The 16,497-nt window shown below is 37.7% G+C and overlaps 1 protein-coding gene across 1 annotated transcript in view; it reads right to left on the bottom strand.

Annotated features, from left to right (window-relative positions):
• Window positions 1-16,497, bottom strand: part of BTBD8 (BTB domain containing 8) — a 68,469-nt gene that overhangs the window by 11,536 nt on the left and 40,436 nt on the right. The window contains exons 7-13 of the mRNA XM_040998950.1: window positions 15,273-15,369; window positions 12,691-12,779; window positions 12,163-12,265; window positions 4,417-4,599; window positions 3,540-3,677; window positions 2,602-2,731; window positions 193-254 (exon numbers count right to left, since the gene is read on the bottom strand). Coding sequence (XP_040854884.1) covers window positions 193-254; window positions 2,602-2,731; window positions 3,540-3,677; window positions 4,417-4,599; window positions 12,163-12,265; window positions 12,691-12,779; window positions 15,273-15,369 — 802 coding nt within the window. The remainder of the gene's footprint in view (window positions 1-192; window positions 255-2,601; window positions 2,732-3,539; window positions 3,678-4,416; window positions 4,600-12,162; window positions 12,266-12,690; window positions 12,780-15,272; window positions 15,370-16,497) is intronic.

Genomic DNA, 16,497 nt, shown 5'->3' with positions numbered 1-16,497 from the left:
CCACTTCCTCTGCCAGCTGGGTATCAAAAATTCACATCATTTAAAAATCTGTTCACTGGATTTTTTTAAAAGGCTCAAAATTGCTTCCACTGATGAACTAATAGATTTATAAAAAAATTTCCAAATATAACAACATAAAATTCAAGTTATTTGGTGTTTTCCTATATGACCAACAGAATTCAGAAAACTTACCTGAGAGCTACTGAATATAGGCTTTTTGCCAAGTCTTCGATCATCACCTTTGTCAAACGCAGCTGTAAAAAGAAAGAGCAACTTGTTTTCATAGGAAGCATTATTATCACCAGACAAGTAGGGCAGCAGTATACTAGCAGCAAGAGGTTATATTTTGATGGAAATTTTTAAAAGTGAAGCCAATGCAGTGCACAAAAATATTTTAAATTTTTATTTATATGTTTTTAAAAAATAATTTCCCATCTTATTTTCTGCTCTCTGTGCTTTTTGTTGCTTAAATTAATAAACAGGAAAATGCACAATCTCAGAGGAGACTCCTGCATTTACCAAAAACCATCATTTTCTCAAGCTGTGAAATTTGGTTTGAATTCTGTGAAAACCTGGTTTAAGTTTTCCAATTTTCAAGAAAAAATGATGGATTGTGACCAATGATAATATTTTATAAGCTAACATATGTGAGAAAATATTTATCCTATAATATAAAAGTACACAGTTGATATTAAACATTTTTGGGGTTTTGAATTTTATCAGTAGCAAAGAGGAAAGAGATTAAGAAAAGGTTCTGTGGAAAATAAAAAGAAACCTCAAACTCATTATTCTTTTTAGAATTAAATGAAAATTCACTTTTTAAGTTCGGTTAATATGGGAATGATGGGAGATCACATTAGCGGTATTAAAATGAGAATCAGAATGACGTCAGGAAAGGGTATGGGAGCGTAAGTATAGCTTACTGCATTTCTTTCCTTTGAAGGTTACAGGGTTTTAAGATTATTTTGAAGAAACACGCAGGAACTACAAAGATTATCTAATTTTTATGAAGTCAGCTAGTAGGAAATAGATTACATTATCTACCACCTTTTCATGCATTTATCACCGTCTCTTTTTTATTAGGTATGTGCTGTAGGACAATACAGGACCCTGGTAATGGCATTACAAGAATTGACTTCTAGTAAGCAAATGACTCTGCACAATACCACACAGGAAGAAATAATAAAAGCTTTCCTTCAAAAGGTCAGTAACTCAATCAGAACATAAGAAATGTTGTAACAAGACAATGCAGATCCATTCTTTTATTTGATATAACAAATGCAGTAATTATAGGAATCATTATAATTCTATATGTGCAAGATTTCTACAAAATATTATCACACTGATGTAATGCAACAGAATAAAAATATTTAATAATTGCCTCATTGGTAATATTTTATTTAATATGTACACATGCATATTATATGTCTATTTTAATTAGCACTTTGAATAATTAAAGATTGTTTGAAAAGCTCAACTTGACTATGAGATCCTTTAAAACAGGAATCCAAAGTTTGCTGCCACAGAAGGGAGTTGAAGGACATTTGCTTAAAGAATGCTGATCCTGTTTCTTCATATTTGTACAGATTTTGTAGCAAAAACAGGCTACTCATCTAAGAATCAGCATGGAAACAGTCACAGTGTAAAAGACTTGTATTTCTAAAGACCTTCTTTTCAGGAATTTTCTGGTTTATAAAGTGGAATTTCTTTGAAAAGTGCTCCTCACATCACATCTTGTTGCACTATCTATCATCTTATGCTTAAAATGCGAGACAGAGCAGATCACACAGTATATTACTGAAGAATTTGCTTTATCTATGCATTATCAAGAACATACTTTATCATGTTTGGCTCCCACATTTTATAGTACAAAAATGTTTGCTTCAGGAAATATAATCTGTCCATTAAAGATATTTTTAAAAGTATACTTGCTGAATATGCCAGTATTTTTTCTAAGTACCCGCTTTAACACTGAAATAATCACAAAGCCATTTTTAACTCTACACCCTTAGATTTTTATTCCAATATTTTTTAAACAAATGAGCATTCTGGGCAATGTGCATCTTTTGTTTAACGCTAATGTTGCAAATGGTACCTATTAAATGTCAGAGACTACTCTGCGGCTCCTGAGGGACTCTCCGCAATAGCACACAGCGATCAACTGTAAAAGAAACCCTTCTAATCGAGACAAAACCACAAGAAAGCACGGCTTATGAAAAAGATAGATAAGCTTTATGGCAAAATATAAGTGGGAAGAGAAAGTGTGTTTGGTAATTTGTACAATGTGGATTACATTTTCAAATACTTCTAATTTCTCCAAACGAATGCTTTAAAGCACATTTGTCTGGCATACTGTTGCTAATATATGCAGTAGGATTAAAAATTAGCATATATAAAGGAAATGAGTTTCATTTTCTACGAACAGAAAAAAAGAAAGTGTGATTTTCAGCCTGCTTAAACATCCTACCACAGTTTCAGTGAGCATCCTATTCCTGAACTGAAGCATACAAATGTTAATCTGACCACTTGGCAGAAATGCCCTCAAAACATCTGCTGTCGCGGAAATCATAAGAATAAAAAGGAATTCCAAGGTTAACATACCTGCTTGGATTTTGTGTTGATCATCCGTGCTCATCAGCGTCCAGCCCTCTGTGTGACGAACAGCGTAGAAAGACTGAACCAGGAAGATCCACAGCTTATCACGCACAGCCTGGATCTTGCACGTAAAACCCTGTGTTCAAGCAACAAATCAGCAGCTGGTAAGAGCCACATTGTCATAGCAACCAGTCATTATTCCTTCCCGAATCTACTTACTCCTAAGCTAAATCAATGATGTCATCACCCAGATTTTTAAGATCGCTGGTACATGTAATTTACAGAGGTTCACTCAGTAAAAACAGAATTTCATAGTGAACCTGAAGCCAAATTTTACCTTTGCAAATAACATTATTTTAAAACACTAATAGACTTTACATGGACATCTTCCATAGTGTTTTCAAATCAATCATCATTTTACAAGGTCAACTACTCCAAGATACAGTAATAAATATGAAAAATGTTATCATTGTTGTTGAAAACAAATGATAATTTATGATTAATTTATTAATTATCACTGATTAATTACACTTAAAAGAATCATAGTTCAATTCTTATTTCTTTCCAGTATCATTCTAAATATGATTTTATAAGAATGAAGACTAAATTATGAGATAAAATAGATGGATAATTAAAAATTCTATAACATATATTTTATCTTTAGAAAATTTAAGATGGTCACTAGAAAGAAATATTATGAGTTACGTTGTGCCAAATTGTATTATTAGTAAGTATCACACTGTGTTTAAGATTAGTCAGCCAAAGTGCCAAATTCAAAACTTTTTATACCAAATACAACTGGAGGTAAATGGAATTTTTAAAATCTTACATTGCAAAATCTTCCAAACATACATCAGTGAAATCAAGTCCTGGATTAATAGATGCAGACATTTTAAAATGCTAAGATATTGTGTTACTTTAATGAATGGTAATACATTCAGTACCATTTCCTTTGTACTGTCAGAACTTAGTAACGAGTCCAGAGCCATGAGGAGAGGGCAGCTATTTTCAGTAGTAAGGTTTTCTTCAATGGTTTTTAAAATTTTGTCCAACAGATCAGCTGTGCTGCTCATTGCTTGTGACTATAAAACACAGAAATTGGTATTTAATAGGAAAACATGTGCAAGAAAAATGAAACTGTTATGACAGTAGAATAACCCGTATGAAGTCAGCTGGAAATTATATTCACTCTCTCCTTTTCCTTTGTTTAAAAAAATCTGTATACATACACACATTTGAGGGAACTTCAGAAATTCATGGAAAATGGAAATAAAAGTTTATTTTGTTATAAAAAAATTTGAAACCTATGTATATTTTTTCACAATATGCACTCTCCAAGAATTTTATGAAGATTCCACCTTTACATATATTCATACACATTAAGGGCAACACAATCCTAATAACACCAAGCTAAAGATGGACATCACAAGTTTCATTTTCAATGATTACTTTTAGAGGAAGCAGCTATCCAGTAAAACAAGAAATGTACCATGAGCCATAACTGTATTGCTAACCAAAACAACAGCTTTATGACTCTGCCCTCTAAAATGTAACTATGCTGATTGAGGGCCGCAGTTGGCCATAGTGACACTGTGCCTTGCTAGTACACTCAAACCTGTCTCTCCTCGCCTGCATTATCTTGTGAGCCAAAAATCCTGTCCGTTCATGCTCCTAGTCCTATGCAAACATGCCATCTGCTATGGAATTTACTTAAGACACACTAATTGAATCAAAGGCAGCCTGCATTTTAAAATCCTTATGCAATTAAAATCAGAGCACAAAGATGGGGCTATATACAGAACAAGATTTGAGGCATGGTACCTGTAGAAGAAGAGCAAAATTTTCACTTTGGATAATCTTGGAGAAGTTGTTTACAATAAATGCAATACATTCCTCCTGGAGCTGTGATGCCATCGTCAGTGCTGCTTCTGTCCACTTCACCCTGGGCAGGCTGCTGACGAGCCTGTCGCTTTCCATCAGAAGAAAAGCAGCATTCTTATCATTCTTAAAATATGAAGAATATTGGAAAAAAGTTAGATGGTACTATTCCTCATCAAATAACTTCTTAATCATACATGCTTGTTATATTCCCTGCAAAAATCAATATGGTATGTAGTTAAAATCTCTGTCATTAGCTTTATTTATTTATTTAAACATTGCTTTATTTTTTATTAGAAAAGCAGATTTATAGAGGGAGTGATAGAGAGAAAGATCTTCCATCTACTGGTTTATTCTCACATGGCCGCACTGCCTGGAGCTGAGCCAATCTGAAGTCAAGAGTCAGGAGCTTCTTTCTGGTTTCCTATGTGGGTAGAGGGTCCCAAAGCTTTGGTCAATCTTCTACTGTTTTCCCAGGACACAAGCAGAGAGCTGGATGGGAAGCTGAGCAGCCAGAATACGAACCAGCATCCATACCGGAAGCTGGTGTTTGAAGGTGGAGGATTAGTCTTTTGAGCCATAGTGCTGGCCTCTTCAATACATTTTTTTAAACAAACAAACAAATATTCTTGTTTGCAAATTTAGAAAGGATAAAAATTGCTTGCAATCCCCAGTGATTTTTTGTCCCCTTTTCTAATTAGGTAAGACTGACTTGTATGAGTATTTGATCAGGGGATTGGCATGATGGTTCAACAAGCTAATCTTCAACCTTTAAGTCAGTTTATGTTCAGCTGCTCCACTTCCCATCCAGTTCCCTGCTTGTGGCTTGGGGAAGCAGTCAAGGTCGGCCCAAAGCCTTGGACCCTGCATCTGTGTGGGAGACCTGGAGGAAGCTCCTGGCTCCTGGTGTCAGATCAGCACAGCTTTGATCATTGTGGCCACTTCGAGAGTGAATCATGGATGGGAGGTCTTCCTCTCTGTCTCCCCCTCTCTCTGTAAATCTGCGTTTCCAATAAAATAAATCTCTTTTTTTAATCAAACTGATGATTTGCTTTTATACTACAGGAAAAAAACGTTCACAAAAATTGATCTCTATGGCAAATGAAATGCTAATTCACAAATATTCTGTGCTCCAAGGAAAAGGAAAAATCATCAACTTGTACATTACTTCATTTTATTCATATCTTATTTCTAGCTATTAATAACAATACTTAGTAGGTAACTAATTACTGATTAAAGAACTACCCAGCAGGCTGTAGTAGACTGAAAAGCATGGCCACCATGTTTTACAGCCTCACCTACAGAAAGGTAGAATCTACCTCCCCATGCCTGGAGGCTGGACCGGCTCTTCCACTTGATTTAACTAACCTACCAACGGTGGTGGGATGCAAAATCCAGAGCCTACCTCAAGAGGCCCTGTAGCTTCTGCCTTTCCCCTCCTGAAATCCTCTGGGCACACAAAAGCCTGATAAGACTACATGGAACAGGAGGTCCAGCCTTGAGCTTAGCTATTGGGTGAATACAATCATGGGAGTGGGGTCAGGCACAACTGTCACATCCAGAGAATGGTGACAATATCGCTTTCAGTCACTTAGCTTTGGGGTGATCTGCAATACTAAATGTGAACAGTGCCATGTGGACTTACCGTTTCATTCAGCTCTTCATAAAAGCATCACATTTTTCCTGATCCCCACACCTACATTAGAATTCATTTACACATGCTCTCAGGAAACACATCCATCTTCTCTAATGCATTTAATTCTCTTGTAATTTTGTGAACAAGACCATCATCATTTACTAATGCTTGTTTCCCTCACAAGGCTTATCTTCCCTAAGTATGGATCCCTGTACTGGCCTGCTCAAACACAACTATATCCTCAGTGCTTGACAAAACTGATCCAGAATAGACACTCAAATATTTGTTGATCTAATTCTGATCAAATGTTGAGAATTTGTTAGCATACTTCAAAATGTTCATGGAAAATGAAATTAAGAGCTAAGTTCATTTTGGTACAAAAATTTTTTAAATACATGAATAGTTTATCATAACACATAATTTTCCATGAACTTTTTGAAGACATCTTGTACATGTAAATTATTAAAAATAAGCTTAATCCTCAAATATCAAAACTTTAAAATTTCTACATTTAGCAATATTTTAAAATGTATTATATATCCCATTGCTTTGGGCAAAAAATTCTAATTTTTCTAGAATTCAAATCATTTTTCTTTTAGTATAATTATCATTTCCTCCTTTGGAGAATTCCTGAGCAACTGTACAATTACTAAAACTTTTAGGCAATAATCCCAATTTACTATAATCACTGCTTTGGGTAATACAGCCAAATATAAAGTATTCAAATAAATTTGGCAAGTATCTGCAAAGTGTTTAATATATATATGTAAATGTATATATGTATATATATATACATGTTAACTGCTTTGATAGCAATTTTTAAAATTACAGTTAAAAAATATAGTAGTTATAATCTAGTTTGGAATCTATTAAAATATGGACATGGGTAAGTGGTAACACTGATGATACATCTTACTCCATGCTGACATGACTATATGACAGTCATTAAATGCTAGAGCATTCTGAAGTTCAAAGAAAAAAATATTATAGTCCCATATTACATACATTTAAATTTACTGGTTAATGCAGTTTAAAAATGCATAAAGGACATGACTATAAAAAGTTTTCCTCTCCTTTTCATCCCTGTCCTACCCAATTTATAATTTTATAATGCTGTCTTCTTCCTGTTTTTCCTGTTACATTCTACCATACAAACACAGTGTAACAGTTATATGCTCCGTGATGGTGCTTCACAGGGCACTGCATTCAACAGTGGCTCCATACATCAGAAGGAAAGTGGAACAGGAAAGCAAAGGTACAGAAGAGACAAAAGAAAAGGAATCTGCAGGAAGCGGCAGAGAAGAACCTCCAAGAAAATTCAAAGAAGGGTCAACTACAAGCCTTTGTAATTTCCTTAAAAAGTCTGAAAATGAACTCCAACACCAGTAGGTTTTCATTAGTAAAGAGCAAGGTCTGGGCCCAGTGTGGTAGCATAGTGGCCGAAGTCCTTGCCTTGCACTCACTGGGATCCCGCATGGGCACTGGTTCGTGTCCTGGGGGGGCCATGCTTCCCATCCAATCTCTGCTTCTGGCCTGGGAAAGCAGTGCAGAATGGCCTTGAGACCCTGAACCCATGTGGGAGATCTGGAGGAGGTTTCTGGCTCCTGGCTTCGGATTGGCTCAGCTCTGGCCATTTTGGACACTTAGGGAGTGATCTTCCTCTCTGTCTCTCCTCCTCTCTGTGTATCTGACTTTCCTATGAAAATAAATTAAAAAAAAAAAAAAAAACAAGGTCCATGAGGACCTAAAATTAAGTCCCAGCTCTCAAACCAAGGCATTTCAATACAGATAATGGGCATCTTAACCACTAGAAAACACCCACATTTGGAAACATTTTTGTAAACCATATGATGTATTTGTATTTTAAGTGTTATTATAAACAGTCAAAAAATTATCAGGTAACAACATGACATCAAAATGAGGTTAATTTATTCTTGAAGAAAGAAAAATAATGAAAAACATTTTTAAAAGAAATATAGTTTAAAATAAAGTTAGTGTAGTCAAAAGTTCAGTGTTTATGAACACTACAGAAGTGTAGTGTCCTAGACCTTCAAGTTCACCCAGTACTCACTCACTGACACCCACAGCAACTTGCATCCCTGCACGTCTTTCATATGAAAAACAGCCTTCACAGGTACAGCCTGTTTAGTTTATTATTCTGTGTTTTACTGTTTTGTGAGTATGCTTAAATATACAGATACCATTTTGTTATAACTGACTACAACCTTCAGTACAGTAACCTGCTGAAAAGGTGTGTAGTCCAGGAGCAGCGACTGCACAGCAGTCTCTAAGTGTAGCAGGCTAAGCCACGTATGTTTGCATAAGTACACTCCGTTGTTTGCACAACAAAATCTTCAGAATCTATTCCTAGTGTTCAGTGATGCTTCACTGTGCATGTAATTTTCCTCATATTTTACTCAAGTGGGACATTAATATGCATAGTTCTTTGTATCCTGATCTTTATACTTAATTTATATCTTAAATATTTTTAAGTGTGTAAAGTGTACACATTTTTGTTTAAATAGCTGTTATAGCCCTTAATATAGAAGTAATTTAATCAGTCCTATATAGATATTTTCATTGTTCCCATACCCATATTTTATTTTTATAGTGTCTTAATATTTACCATGCATGTAAAATTATTTGATACTATGTGAATATAGCTCCAGGATACATTCCTAGAAGTGGAAATGTTGGGTCAATGTTATGTGGATTCTGCATTAAAACTGAGCTGGATGAACAGGCCAGACACAGATGTCTTACTTTGGGAAGTGGCCCCAACAGACTCCAACGCCCTAGGAGAGTCAAACAAGGAATGAAGCAAAACCAACCTAACAGTGTTGTTTTTTCCTTTTTTGTAAACGTTTATTTATGTATTATTGCAAACTCAGATATACAGAGAGAAGGAGAGACAGAGGAAGATCTTCCATCCACTGATTCACTCCTCAAGTGGCCACAATGGCTGCAGCTGTGCCGATTCAAAGCCAGGAGCCTCCTCCGAGTCTCCCACATGGGTGCAGGGTCCCAAGGGTTTAGGCCGTCCTTGACTGCTTTCCCAGGCCACAAGCAGGGAGCTGGATGGGAAGCAGGGCCGCCAGGATTAGGACCAGCGCACCCATATGAGATCCCAGTGTATTCAAGGCAACGACTTTAGCTGCTAGGCTACCACGCTGGGTCCAACAGTGTGTTTTCTAACTCGTTGCAACTCAAAATGGCATGGGCATCAGCTAGAGTTCCTCTGTTCACTTGCCAGGTTAGAACCTTGATTTACACAAGATCCCCAAATGTTTCCTATTTACACTAATGTTGGAAAAGCACTGATCACACACTATTGCAGGCAACTGGGGCTCAGTAATTTGGGTGGCTTGCTAAGGAGCCATGAAAGACACACTGGGACAAAACTTGGAAAGAGTTTCAACACTGGTTACCATCTCCCATCCATCAAGGCTGACTACCTGTGGGGCTAACTCCCTTCATGAGCAGTTCACATGGATCAAAATGGCTGAGCTGTGGGATGGGCATCCCTTGTAGAGCAGCAGAGAAGGCTTGAGGATGGTGATGAGAGATGTGTGATGTACCTGAGACAAAGTGCTGTTCAAAAACACCCAGGTACAGCCAGATGCTGCAGAAATGGTTGTAGTATGTTCACCAGGAGCTTCCAGAACACTGTCAATACACATCTGATGGAGCACTGTGATTCTCAAATATTAGATACCTCCTTGCAGCCTGGAGCCACGTACTTAAATGGCTCACAATCTGCACTAGAAAAACAATGAAGAAAGAAATGGGGATGGGGCAGCACTGGAAACTGAAGAACGAAGAGGGAGTGAGAGAAAGACACAGAAAATACCAGGACATCACAGGTTCTTCTGTGAATGTGGTGTTTCAGCTCTGTATGTATTAGTCTGCATGGCCATCGTGGGTATCTGGGGAGTGAAGCAGTGGATGACAGCTTTCTATCTCATTGCTCTTCAAATAAAATAACTAAATGAAACTATTAGAAACAGACAGGCACACTAAAAAACAAAAAACAAAGACTGCTTGAGGAGCGATGGCAACACCAAGATGCCAGGATATGAAGTTCTAAGCCCTTCTTCCCCATGAACACATCAATTAAATAACAACCGATGGGCAAATTCTCCCAATTCTCTTGATAAGAATTCCAGAAACTACTTGAGGCTCTCGGGCCTGGGTGAATGCAAAATTAGACATTTGAAGCTGGCAGGGAAACTGGGGACACTTCCTCCCCAGAATCCTTACCTGTAGTGAAGAGCCATGCAGCTCTCAGCTCTCTGAGAATGGAAAAGGACGGATCAAGCATAAATTTGTAGTATATTTAAAGTCCCTATCTTGCATGTGCCGGGATCCCATATGGACGCCGATTCTAATCCCGGTAGTCATACTTCCCATTCAGCTCTCTGCTTGTGGCCTAGAAAAGCAGTAGAAGATGGCTCAAAGCTCCTGGGGACCCTGCACCTATGTGGGAGACCCAGAGGAGGCTCTGGGCTCCTGGCTTCAGATCGGTATAGCTCGGCCTGTTGCAGCTCTTTGGGGAGTGAATCAACAGACAGAAGATCTTCCTCTCTATCTCTCCTCCTCTCTGAATAATGGATTTTCAAATAAAAATAAATATATCTTTAAAAAAAACCTGTAGCAAATTATACAAGACTGAACTTTTTTTCCTAAAGATTTACTCATGGGTCCAGTGCAGTAGCCTACTAGCTAATGTCCTCACCCTGCACCCTGCAACTGCTGGGATTCCATATGGGCACCGATTTGTATCCTGGTTGCTCCATTTCCCATCCAGCTCCCTGCTTGTGGCCTGGGAAAGCAGTCAAGCACAGCTGAAGGCCTTGGTACCCTGCACCCACATGGTAGACCCAGAAGAAGGTCCTGGCTCCTGGCTTCAGATCAGCTCAGCTCTGGCTATTGCAGTCACTTGAGGGGTCAACCAGCACATGGAAAATTCTGTCTCTGTCTCCTTCTCTCTGTAAAATCTGCCTTTCCAATAAAAATATGTAAATCTTAAGAAAAAGAAAGAAAAAAAATCCCTCCTAGCAGTCCATCTGAAAATGAACTAAAGAATTGAATATACATTTCTTTGAAAAAGACACAAATGGGAAATAGGTACTCAACATCACTAATCACCAGAGAATGTAAATTAAAACCATAAATGGAAGATCCAAAATGACTGAAGAGTCAGAAGTTGCACTGACTTCAGCTTTGGAAGGATAAGGGAAAAACAAAAGCAGGGCCAGGTTTAAAGGGGGCTGACAGACGGACATGTTCAGTGGAGAAATGACAGAAAACGAGACTCCATGGACACTGACAAAAGAGGACAGACACACCTCTGCAGCTGGCCAGGCAGCACAAACAACTTCCGGCACAGACTGTCACCTCTCCAAGACGGGGCAAGAGTAAGGTGCCTTGTGCCCTACTGCAAGCAGCTCTAGCTAAGGCAGACTTCCACAGGCCTCCGGTGACTTTAACTCCAGCCTGGGAAGCCAACTGGAGTCTGAGTGACTGCTTGACCCCCAGAAGGGAAGCAGACCATCCCTTCAGAACTATGCATTATGCTGTGTCAAGTCGCACAGCAGGTCTGATGCACTGCTACGGCAAGCAACCACGGCCAGAGTCAGGGTGATCTGCGGGACACAGAGCAGACCCCAGCAGCCTGCAACTATGGCAGTGTGGGGCTCAAGTCTTGGAACTGTGTTCTCTCACTCTCTATAACATTTTAAGTCCATATTGCTGAGCCAATGCATAAACTCCATCTCTGGCATGATGTCCCCCTTTTCAATGAACCAATATTCGGCCCCAATGGTTCTGCTTGCTTGATTTCATCTTGGCTCACTGATGAACTGGACACTGAGAACAACTCCAGAGGAGAAGAATCTTAAGCCTTGGCTTTCTGGATTCCTCCTGTATTATCTAGAATGGATTCCCTTACGTTGCTTTTATAATATTGCACATTTACATACAAATCTTTGAAAGTGCTATATACACATTTTTTTTTGTAAAATTTTGACACATACACAAACAAGGGTACTCACTAAAGACTCAATCAACATATTAAGGCAACTTTTCTGAATCTCAGAAGGTACATTTGCAAAGCTTCTCTCAGACCAAAACCTTGCAAAATGCTTCACAATACACCTATCAAAAATCAAAAAATCTCAGGTTAGAGAAATGAAAATACTTTTCTTTAGAACAGTCAATAATGCTTTTGGCTTTTAATTATTAAAAATTACATACACATGCTTTGATTAACCTTTACTACTAAATTTATTGAGCTCAAACATGAACATAAGCATTCTACCTTTGCAGTAGACCCATATTTTTGAACAAAGTTTGGGTTATATACACAGATTTTAATATAATCAAACTATGGTTTGGTTAAAATAAAATTGATTCCAAGTATCTGAATAGTGTCCAAATCAGTATTTCTATTCAATTGATGCAATTAGTTAAGCCACTTGCAATGTGCCCAGCAATATAAGTTAAATCTACTTGTATGCAAAATTAGGACAATATCCCAAAATTAACAAATCAGAACTATTTAACTACTTAAGATAACTTACTTCATGCAGTCTGCAAAAAGGGTTTCCACTCCAACTGAATGAGCGATAATAAGGCATTCTAGTATAGATGCCAACGTTCTGGGGACAGGCTAAAATTGATAGAAAATACCATATTTAATCTTTTTCAATTAACTGAGGCTAAAAAGATTTGGTTCACAAAGATAATCTGATTTGTATACCTAAACTTTCACACACAAGCATGTAATCCAAGGGCAGGCATTCGGCCTGATGATTGAGATGCTGCCATACAGATGCCAGTTCAGACACCCAGACCCAGCACCGAAGTGTGAGTTTTGCTTCTGGCTCCAGCTCCTGAATCCAGATTCCTGCTAATGCACACCCTGGCAGTGACTGGTGATGGCTCATGTAAATGGACTGCACCTCCTCTGTGGAACAGCAGAGTTTAGCTGCTGCCTCTGACCTGGCTTGGCCCAGCCCACCGACTGCCAGCATTTGAGGATTGAATCAACGCATGGGAGAGCTCTTTGTCTCCTTCACTCTGCCTTTCATGTAAATAAATGAACAGTTTAAAAAAAAAGTGAAAATGGACTCCAGCAAAATATCATATTCATAATTAAAAAGAAACTTGATGTCCTGTCTTCCTGTTGATTTAATAAATATGCCTTTGTTGTTGCTAAAATTAAGTGGATTATTCAAAGTAAATATGAAAATCTGCATATAACCCATATAGCCTCAAAAGTATAATAAGGCCTGGAAGTAAAGAGCCAAAGATTATTTATCAAAGAAAACTATTTTTATGTTAGTCAAATGTAATCAGTTTACTGAGAAAGCCTAGAGGAAAATACTAAGTTTGGGGCTTTTTTTGCCAATGCTTCTAATCATGTTATGTTAAATCCTCCATTTTTCAATCCCTTAATGATAATACAGGCAGTTTCCATGGCTTTCTGGTTATTTTGTAATTGAAATTCAGTAGAACAGGATGATAACATGTGTCTTATTTCTGAGTTAATGTTCACTCTCACCATCACCGACCAGGTTCATGGTAGGAGGGCTGTGGAATACAAAGGGTGGCATGGACCATTTTCCTATTCCTCCAGTTCCTGGGTCAGGCCACATGGAAGAGGACTGTGGAGGGTTATGGTCACTTTACGTAATTATGCAGAGACCAGAACAGCAAGAAGCTGTCCTTGACCTTGCTGTAATCCAGATGCTGTTAGCCTTTGTTGCTGGGGTAACTATTTCAGGCTTTATTCTGGCCTCTCAGTGGTTCATGAGGAACAAGGCCTCCCAAGGTGGGCCATGGTGTCAGTCTCCTTTGGCTCTCATGGGACCAATCAGGCCCTCCTGAGTGGTTCAGGGATAAATGCAAAGCAGACCCTCCATATATTTACATATTTTTCTATATGCCAGTGACCAGGCTGGTCCTGACCTCTCCAGCAAGTCTCTTCCCATCAGAAACTGGCACACTGCAGGATATTCTCAGTGGCTTTTCAGGCATATTCCAAGCACTGTCAGGAAATCTCATCAGTTTCTTTTTTTTCTTGTTGGAAGCTCCAGGGTGGAAATGTCCATCTGGGAGATGAGGAAACATCATCTGCTCGCTGGAGACAGTTCCTACCTTTGACCTTTGTGATACATTCCTTTGACTAGGAAGATGGAGGAGGTATGTGAAGGCAAAGGAAATCTATCAAGCTGAGGACACCAGGGGCTGCTCTCCTAATTCCCGCAGAGGCTGGAGTGTGTGGTTAGTGAAAGGTGGTTGAGGGTCAAAGCATTTTTCTCAGTAAACCTAGAGGGCAGTAGTGGTGGTAGCACTGGCCATAGATGTTCAAGACTCTTTTTAAAAATGTGGACTGGTTCCTTAGCTCTTACTTTTGTGAAGGTAAGAGAAGTCCCACCCAAAATGAAAATCTAAATTCACACGTTACTAAAATGACTTAGAGATTTATACAACTTATATTATTGCCTTCAGTACCCAATACAGGGAAATATAATAGAAACAAGTCATTTGAAATTTATTTTTGATGATTGTAAAACATGCTCATTGTAGCAAATGTTATAAAAGCATAAATAAGAAAGTGAAGATACCCTATAGTCAGAGTACTTTAAAACAAGAAAGAATTTAAGGAATTATATACAAAAGGGTTTTGAAATATGAAGTGAGGGAGCTCCCTTAGATGGAAAATTCACCTTTGTGTAAACTACAATTAAAAACAGCTGATATTCACATTGTATCTGGGAAGACAGAGAAGAACTCCATCCCATCCAAGTACCAGCAAGAAGGGTATATAGTTTCAGACAAAAGAACCAATGAAGCATTGTGTAGCTCTGTGATAAATGGCTAAGGGTGGCAAGGACCCAAGCATTTGGGTCATCTTCTGTGGCTTTTCTCAGGTAATCAGCAAGAAGCTGTATCAGAACTGGGACAGCCGGTCACAACCCCACACCTATACGAAACTCCAGTGTTGCAGGCAGTGGCTATATCTGCTATACCACAATGCTAGCCCCTGACTTAATATTTTTAATATTGAAATAACTATTATTATAGTAGTGAAAAATACAGGAGGTAATAATGAGCAACTTAAAGCACTAAGGTAATATTTTTGAGACTTGATCATTACCTTCTGAAAGAAATTACAGTAATCTCTTCTTAAAATATAGATGGCTACTTCTTTCAATCCTTCTAGTCCATACATATCAGCCATATTGAGTACCTGACTAAAATAAAAATAGATATACAGTTAATTCTCAAATATAAAAATCAAGGCACAATATATATTAATTTCTTAGTAACATAGCCCATTTGGGCAAAAAAGAGTAATCTGAATTACATAAATTCAAATTTTTGCCTTAGATATTAATATTCTTTATGAATCAAAAATTTGAAAAAAAAAGAGCAAATGCTGAAATCACTGAAATATGATTTAATTAGTGGGAAATAACAAGCAGTATATTTGGAAATATTTGAAATTCCTCAAATATATTCAATAACATCATGATACTTCAAAAAGTTGGTAGAAAATAGAACTAAAAGATAAGATGTTGAGATTCATGCATAACAACTCTTGAAAAAGTTCATAAAACTGTGTATTATGAAAAAAGTAAGCCTGTATTTTAAAAGTTCTTTGCAGCAAAATAAACTTATCTGTTAATTCTATTTTTCCATGAGCTTCCTGAAGTACTGTTGTATAGAGCAAAATCCAGGAAAATGTTTCAAAGCCTGACAAAGAAAATTATTTGTAACAAATCTGTACAATAAAGGTTGCCCAGAAGTGGGGAAATGCACTGATACCAATCATACTGACAAACTTACAAGTATCTCTGATTGGAGAATGTATCCAAAGACCAGACACACCTGCGGGTGTGTTCTGTGGCTGTATCTCTGCTCACTGACACACACTCTGGGTACCCGGGAAACCTACAAGCCTTGGGAACATGACATAGTGTCTGTCATGAAGGCTGCCAGGGAGATAAAACTTTACTGCTTCCTCAAACAGTATTTCTTTAATTTGAAGTTGAAGAAATCCTAATGAATTTTTAAAATTAAAGGAGCAGATATTACTTGTCTGAAGATAGAAGAACAACAAAAGGGAGAGGCATCTGAGAAATTAGAATAACAAGGTAGACTTTCACTCCTGGATAAGACTTCAGAAGCTCAATGGGCATTTCCCCACAAAGAACCAAGAATCACAGAATTGCTGTTCTTTGAGGTGTCTCCTATTATGTTTTAAAGATTTTCTGCTTCTTTTCTTCTTACGTTGTTTAAAAAAATCATGAAACGGAAAACACACAGCAGGAAATATAACTTATATGATTAGTTTTTTTTTCCCTAAAGACCACTCATCT

Source organism: Ochotona curzoniae, unplaced genomic scaffold (genome assembly GCF_017591425.1).
Source record: "Ochotona curzoniae isolate NIBS_2020 unplaced genomic scaffold, NIBS_Ocur_1.0 scaffold_1037, whole genome shotgun sequence".
In the NCBI taxonomy this organism is placed as follows: domain Eukaryota; kingdom Metazoa; phylum Chordata; class Mammalia; order Lagomorpha; family Ochotonidae; genus Ochotona; species Ochotona curzoniae.
This window is presented reverse-complemented; position numbering and strand designations above follow the sequence as displayed.